The 8,145-nt window shown below is 51.8% G+C and overlaps 1 protein-coding gene across 1 annotated transcript in view; it reads left to right on the forward strand.

Moving 5' to 3' along the window:
* The window catches only part of FAM167A (family with sequence similarity 167 member A), a 32,423-nt gene extending 25,606 nt beyond the window's left edge, over positions 1–6,817 (forward strand). The window contains exon 4 of the mRNA XM_024761404.1: positions 6,526–6,817. Coding sequence (XP_024617172.1) covers positions 6,526–6,789 — 264 coding nt within the window. The 3' untranslated portion in view covers positions 6,790–6,817. The remainder of the gene's footprint in view (positions 1–6,525) is intronic.
* Positions 6,818–8,145: the final 1,328 nt, after the last annotated feature.

Consider the following 8,145-nt stretch of genomic DNA (forward strand, 5'->3'; position numbering starts at 1 on the left):
ACACCCTAGCAGGAGAGGCGGGGGGGCCAGCCCTCCCTGCAGTCTTGCTTGGGGCTCAGGGGGAATAGCTGTGCTGTGGGCCCCACTCCAGCAGCCTGGCACAGGGGGGCACCATCCCGGGGCTAGCCGTTGCCCAGCAAGGCCCCACACTTGCTGTCCAGGGCAGTGGCAGGGAAGTTGGGGAAGTCCCCGGCCCACCCTGCGGGCCTGAACCCATCGTGTCCAAGCTGAGGACACCCCTGCCTGGGAGATGCCTCCACGGCAAATGCTGAGGTGCTTCGGTGTTACTGGCTCTGACTCTGGACAGACCACTTGGTGACGAGATGCTAGTACTGCCCTACCAGCCCAGCCGGCCGTACTTCGTATTGATAACAATGGGAAGGGTGACACAGGTGTCAGGTGTGAGCAAACACCCCCAAAGTGTATGGGAAGCATGGGCTGGTGACTAGTTCTGCCCCAGGCAGTTGGGGAACAAAGGAGACTCACACTGTCCTCCAGAACTCCTGAACCTAGTAGGAGAGATTAAGAATGTCGTATGGGAAATAAGAAAAAATAACTGACGGCTTAGCTCTATGAAGAATGGATAAAGTGGAACTAATATTTGTGGAACCCCATGTCCCGGACCAAGTGTCTTATATATGTTTTGTTTATTTAATTCTCAGAACAGGCAGGCATTATTATTGCACCCATTTCACAGATGAGGAAATTGAGGCTCAGGCAGCTTGAGCAACTTGTCCAGAGGGGCACCTCCAGTGAGTGGTGGTGAAGGACTTTGGACCCACAAGCCGATGCTCTGTTCATTCTACTCGAGGCCTCTCCCCAGGCCTGGAGGGCAGCCTGGGTGGGAAATTCAGGGATGGTGTCCTAGGATTGTCCCACCTGTGTAAAATCAAGACCTGGCTCTAGGAGAATTGAATTCATTCATTCATTCATTCATTCGATCAATGCCTTTTTTTTTTTTTTTAACTTAAAAAATATATTACTTTATTCCAACTTGTGTTTCCACCTCAGCCATGCCTTTTGAGCACCAGGCCTGATCTCTCCTGCGCGTTTTACTGTCTGGTGAGGAGACAGGCAATGCTGTGTGTAGGTGTTGCTGTAAGAGGTACCTATGGTTGGGGTGTCACCCAGCCTGCAGGGTTGGGGGGCAAGGGCTGAGCTGGGCACGGGGATGGTGGCGTGGGAAGGAGTGGTTCTGGGGGAGGGGACACAGACCCAGCGTGGCTGCCACAAGGCGCCAGGGGCTCAGAATGAGAGTTCAAGTCTGGAGAGAGCAAGGGAGCCAGGAGGGCCGGTTGTACCTTTGAAAGGTCTGAAGAAGGGGAGAAACCCGGCCGCTGGCCTCTTGACTGCAGGGCTGAGTGCAGAGAGTGGGAGGGGGGCAGGGAGGTGTGAAAGGATGCCAAAGTGCAGGCTGACAAGTGAATGTGGGTGTGCTCATCTGGGCCTGTCTTTCCCGTCTCTCCCCTCTCACAGAATTCCTTTCTTGGGTGTACGGCTTCTAGGGCTCCCTCATGTCCAGGATGCAACCTTATGAGGTGGGGGGAGGTGATGAGCATCCTCTTTCCACAAAGGGGTCACATCTCCTGCCCCGGGCCACTCATCTCCTCATAGGCTGGACTGGGACTGTCTTCATCCATTCAGGCTGCTGCAGCAAACCATCTCCGACTGAGTGGCTGATAAACCACAGACATTCAATTATCACAGTTCTGGAGGCTAGAAGTCTGGGATCAGGGTCCCAGCATGGTCAGGGGAGTGTCATCTTCCGAGTTAAAGACTTCTCGCTGTGTCCTCACATGATGGAAAGGGATGAGGGGACTCTCTGGGGATCTCTTTTTTTTTTTTTTTTTTTGGGGATCCTGTTGTGGAGCACAGGCTTCGGACGCACAGGCTCAGTGGCCATGGCTCACTGTGGGATCTTCCCGGACCGGGGCACGAACCCGCGTCCCCTGCATCGGCAGGCGGACTCTCAACCACTGCGCCACCAGGGAAGCCCCCTGGGGTCTCTTTTATAAGAATAGTAATCCTATCATGAGGGCTCTAACCGCATGACCGCATCACCTCCCAAAGGCCCACCTCCTAATACCAACACATTGGGCTTTAGGGTTTCAACATATGAATTTGAGGGGGACACAAAGATTCAGACCAAAGCAGACTAGAACCCAGAGCCTCGGGGGACAGACCTGGGGGCCTTCAGAATGCACCACCCTGTCCCTCCCAAAGGTCAGCCTCACCTGTGCAGGCGGCAGCTTGGCCTAGGACCTCCCAAGTTTGAAAACCGAAGACTTTATCATACAGTATGTAGAGCTTGACTCTTGCCATTGGCGACGGAGGGTCCCTGCTGGGGCCTGAAGCACCCCCTGCTCTCTGTCCTGGCTCTGGGGCTCTGCTCTGACTTTCCCTCCCGGCAGACAATGGCTCCAGGGGCATCAGGAGAACCCAGATTCAGCCTGTACCTGCCCCAGCGCCAAGATTGGGGCTGCAGAGCAAGCGGAGGCCGAAAAACATGTTCCAGCCTCTGCCTGAGTCAACAGCATCCCCTGGAAATCAATTCACAAACCCAGTTTGGTTTCTAGGGCGTATTTGAAAAAAAAAAAATTATTTTTTCCCAGCATCTGAGGTTGTCATCCAGAAGCACACCTCAGTGACAACCCTCACGTTCTTTCCTCACAGCGTGTCTCTGGCTCTTTCTCAGAGGCCAAACCCAAGGTCAAATAATGAATCATGTTTTATCCAGGCTTCCATTTCTACACAATGCTGATTAAAACAACAACTGGACGTTTAGTTGAGCTAAGTCATGAGACAGGTTATGAAAACTCTTTCCATGGTTCAAGATTAAGTCTCATAGAGAAGGGAGCATGTTCCGAGAAAACGGCCTGGATTTTATACCCAGTCTCTCTCTTCAGCATCAGTCAGAGGCTAATTGTGGCTGTTGGGCTGGGATAGCTTAGATTCCAGCCTCAGAAATCGGGATTGAACAAAATGCCCTTGATCACCTTGGGATTTTTGTTTTCCTGTCTGCCTGACTGTCCATTCCAAGAGCTGCAAGAAGCAAATAGATCATAAGTAATGCACCAGAGAAACTGAATAGTATTGGTTAAAGAAGAGTAAGAATTTCACTAGGTAGGTCCTTTCTCTCCAGGCCTAGGTGCAGAATGTTGAAATTGGACAGGGCCTCCCAGTTTTGAGCCTTTATTAAAAAGACTTAGACGCTGGCCCTAAAACCTGGCCCTGGTGACTCAACTATCAACATGAGTTTAATGCTCTCCCTGGCAGAGGCTCAGCTGTGGGATATGCCGATTTCAATCCCCGCTCCCAGGGTGGCCTGTTGCCTCTGCAGGGTAAAGTTACTTGTAGGATTCTCGGAGGCGCTGCCTGTAACTCCAGCAATCCTCTAATTGCGGTATAGTATTTGGTTAAAGGGTGTGTTCCCGCGGGGTGAGAAAGCACACACACCACGGGGGTGGCAGCTGACCCGTAGCCCTGTTGCAGTAGCTGTGCTGTGGTCAGTGCTTGGCTGTAGCCAACACATGTTTGATTCTCTGAGTCAGATAAGAATGGCTCTTAGGAGAGGCTGGTTGTTTCTAAGGTGGAAGGTGAAACCCCAAGGGAGGGAAGAAGTAGCTCAAGGCGGTAATCAAGCTGCTCTGCAAGAGGAAGAGGGAGATTTCTTGGGTTTTGCTTGAAGGGATAAGGGGGCGTGAGGGGTGGTGAGGCTCTGAGAGCAGGGAGGGGCTAGAAAGGGGGCATCAGGGAGGGTGGCGGTCGGGAAACTCAGGACAGAAGAATCAAAGTGTGCAAGTGGTTTGCTGTGATGTCTCTTTATCCGAGTCCCATGGATCACTAGTGATTTCCTGGAGAATTAAAAGAGGGGCTGACTCCTGCCTCTGGACTGGCTGGAATAAAAACATTTACTGGCTGCAGTAAAATGGTGCAGAGAACAGTATGGCGGTTCCTCAAAAAATTCAACATAGTATTAGCATAGGATCCAGCAATTCCACTTCTGGGTATACTCCCAACAAGAAGGGAAAGCAGGGACTTGAACACATACTGTGCACCTGTGCTCATAGCAGCGTTATTCACGAGAGCCAAGAGGTGGAAGCAGACCAGACATCCATCCACGGGTGAAAGGATAAGCCAAATGCGCTGTATACACTCAGTGGAATATAATTCAGGCCTAGAAAGGAAATTCTAACATGTGCTACAGCGTGGATGAACCTTGAGGCCATTATGCTGAGAGAAACGTGGCAGTCACAAAGCGGTAAATACTTTACTGATTCCACTTACACAAGGTAATTGGATAGTCAAATTCACAGAGACAGAAAGTAGAATAGTGATTGCCAGGGGCTGGGGGGAGGGCAAATGGTGAGTTATTATTTAATGGAGAGCTCCAATTTTGCAAGATGAAAAGAGTTCTGCAGGTGGTTGGTGATGACAGCTGCACAGCAATGTAAAAGTACTTAATGCCACTGAACTGAACGCTTCAAAATGGTTAAGATGGTAAAATTTGATGTTCTGTGTACTTTAACACAATTGAAAAAATCCCGGGGGGAAAATAGCCTCTTAGCCCTGTACGTTTTGCTTAGGTTTCTTCGGGGGCTGAGAAAACTCATTTCTATATGGATTTGGCTTGATTACAGTGGAGTTACCTCTTAAGCGGGAGCTCAGTTTAGGGTTTAAGTGTGGAGTCCCCCTTGGAAAATTCCTGTATGGCCCACAGAGTAGGTGGGAAGGGGGCCAACACTGCTGCTTTTCCTTGTAGCCCTGGAACAAACACTGTGTCTTTGAGCATCAGGTGCAACGTGGATTTACATCCATGAGCCGTAACGAAATACGTCTTGCAAGCCAGTCCTAGGGTGGGCTGCTCACGCTGTGGTGGGCCCTCAGGACCAAGCTCAGTGAGGAACCAGAATGATCAGCCTCTTCTGGTGTTGGGCTCCAACACGTGGAGGGACATGCCTCACCTTCCCCGCGGGAAGCCATTTCTTTCCCCTCATGCAGAGGCGAACGCCTCCAAGCTCAATGGGCGTGTCAGGTGTCTCCACCGAGGTGGCCTTTGTCCAGCCCAAGGAACCTGGACAGATGCCTTACTATCAAACCCCCCGCCCCACCTTTCAGCTGACTCTGATGGGTTTTCAACACTAAATTGTTCTCTGAATTTGGACCAGACCTATTGGCCATAGAAAAATGGCCCCTTCCCCCCACCAGGCCTCCCTGCTGACCACATCTCACAGGTACTTCCAGACACCTGCTCAAAACTGAAATTCTCCAACTTAAAAGGATCTTTTCAGATTGAAGATGCAATTCCAGAGGCCAATTCCTTGGTTCAGATCTGAGCCATAGGGTTCCTAGCTTTCAAAGAGAACCATCTTCAAATTACAGGATACCCCAAAGAGAAGTGGTTCAAGCCAAACTCACAGGAGACCATATTAAATAAAGCAGTGGTGTGAGCCGGCACTGACTTTCAGACAAATTGGACCCCCATCTCCTTCAGAAGGGCTTAGGCAGCACCTAGCCCAGTTCTAGGCATGGCTGGAGGCTCCAAATAAGTGAATGAATGACCAGCTGCCCTCTGGTGAGCCTGCCAGCATTGATTTGGCGCTATTCTAGATCAATACAATTTCTGATTGGCAATACAGTTGGGTTGTGATGCCCAAGGATTGAGAAGTAAACTAATGAACAGGACGCTATGAATTTTAACCCCGTTTTGCCATTAAATACTTTGCTGATCCCCAGGCAAGACTTTCTATCTTGGTTTTTCTCACCTGTAAACTCTGTATAAAAGAGATCTGTGGAAGTACATCAAAACACGGAAGAGAGAAAACAGAGCAATGAAATGCTTACCGGTGAAGTCGCTAATTTTTCCACCCCGAAATGCACTTGGTTCCAAGGCCGAATTCTTAAATGTTTAAAATGCATTTAAGACAGACATTCTTAAGAATGCAGACATTCTTAAATGTTTAAAAAATAATGTGACGGCATACCCACCACCCAACGTGAGATACAAAACATCATCAATAGAGTTGAAGCCCCTGAATACCTTCCCCAATTTCAGTCCCTGCTTCCTGCCCAAAGGCAACCATGTTCCTGAATCTGGACAAACGTGATAACCACTGCGCTACAGAAATGACGCCTGAATTTGGTATTTATCATGCCCACGCAATTCTTTATACCCTTACTCTCTATATATATCTGTAAACAGTGAGACAGCTGGAAATACCTTTAAGCCAGGACTGACACGCATGTCTTCCAGAAGGATTTTGACACAGTATCTAGCTTAGCACAAAGGATTGTTTGGCAAGCACGTCCTTATTTGTCACCTCACTCTGTGTGTCTTTTCACCTCCCTGAGCCGGGAACGGGCTGTTCTCTCTAGGTGGACCCCAAATGGTGATGGCAAGCCCCTCATTAGGTCTCCTGTTGACAGGCCTGGGCCCGTCCGGGACTATGGAGCTGAAGCACCGACCCCCCCAACCCTCTCCCCGGCCCAGCTCGGCGCTGACGCCTCCCCCGTCTTCCCTTGCAGACGGAGATGCGGCTCCAGGACCAGCAGCTGGCCCGGCAGCTCATGCGCCTGCGCAGTGACATCCACAAGCTGAAGATCGAGCAGACCTGCGACCTCCACCGGCGGATGCTCAACGACGCCACCTACGAGCTGGAGGAGCGGGACGAGCTGTCCGACCTCTTCTGCGACGCCCCGCTCGCCTCCTCCTTCAGTCTCTCCGCGCCACTCAAGCTCATTGGGGTCACCAAGATGAACATCAACTCCCGCAGGTTTTCTCTGTGCTGAGAAGCCCTAAACGGGGCGGTGGAGCCGGAAGGAGGGAAAAAAAACCCAGCTACCCGAGCGGGTCTCCCCGGAGGCAGGGCGTCCCCAGGACCTGTGACACGTGCTCTCAGGGCCCAGCTGTGGAGCTCAGTGTCTCCATGCCTGGCCCTGGTTTAATACCCAAAGAGTCCTGCAGGAGGGCTGCCGCAACCGCTGTTCAGTGAGACCTGGGTCCCCAGGGCACATGTCTCATCCTCCCCTTAGTGACCCACATTCCTGTTTCCGGAATCACTGGTGCTATGACCTGGGAACCCAAAGCGGGACCAAAGCTGTGATTCTTGCAGAAGGCTTCCCCAGGGGCACCGACCCCCAAGGGGAGGTGATTAGATGTCAGCCGCGCCCATGTCACTGTTGCTGTCCTCTAAGTACTGGCTCAAATTCACCCTCAGTGGGTGGCTCAGCAGCCTCGACAGGGACCCACCAGCAAAGGAAGACCAAAAGGAATAGCACGTGGAGCTTGGGGAAGCAGGCCCCAGAGCCGCAGCCAGCGCCCCGGATGAGGTCTTTGACCTCGGGCCTACAAGTGCGGGGTACACTGTTTCCAGTGTGTGTGGTCCCACCGGTGTAGCTGGGGGGGAGCAGGCACACCCGCCCTCTGCTGCCCGTTCTGGCCACGTACCACCAGTCCCAACCTCCAAAGAGCCCCTTTGCTGCCCCGCCACAACCCTGGGGAGCTCCTAGGAGTGGATTTCCCCGGGGAGGTGGGGGCAGCAGCGGCCTCCTGGTGGATTCCGACGGTGTCACCTCCGTCACCTTCGTGCCCTCCCCAGAAGCTCACCCTGAGCCTCCACTGAGATTCTGTGCCTGACTTAAACAACTAACTTTAATTGAATCAGACTGTTACTAACCTGTGGCTAACTTGTCAATAACTATTTGATTTTTGTCCAAATGGCGAAGCCAGTGGGTAGGTCAAGTACAGAGGTTCAGGGTTTGATTTTAGAAGATTCTCCCTCAAGACAAGTGGGAGGATCGGCAAGGTAAGGACTGAGACCTCAGCAAGTTAGGAAGTTACCCCAGTAGAATGCCCCGTGGGGGGGGGGGGCTGACCTTTGACCCATCTAGCCGAGCCCTCTGCTTCATAAGGGAGTGAGGCCAGGGGAGGGGAGTGGTCTCCCTCAGGCTCCACAGCTCTTTAGCGGCTGTAGAATATTGATGTGTTAATAATAATCATTATTAATTACGCTACACAGATCACGTATCCATGAACTTGAACCCCAAAGGTGGTACTAATGCTTTGCCAAACCCACGAACTGCCAACTGCCACTCTCCACTCACTCAGCCCCGTCACCGACCTCCCCCCCACCCCCCGCCCCAAGT

The sequence above is a fragment of the Neophocaena asiaeorientalis genome, unplaced genomic scaffold, assembly GCF_003031525.2.
Source record: "Neophocaena asiaeorientalis asiaeorientalis breed wild unplaced genomic scaffold, Neophocaena_asiaeorientalis_V1.1 scaffold635, whole genome shotgun sequence".
Classification (NCBI taxonomy): Eukaryota; Metazoa; Chordata; class Mammalia; order Artiodactyla; family Phocoenidae; genus Neophocaena; species Neophocaena asiaeorientalis.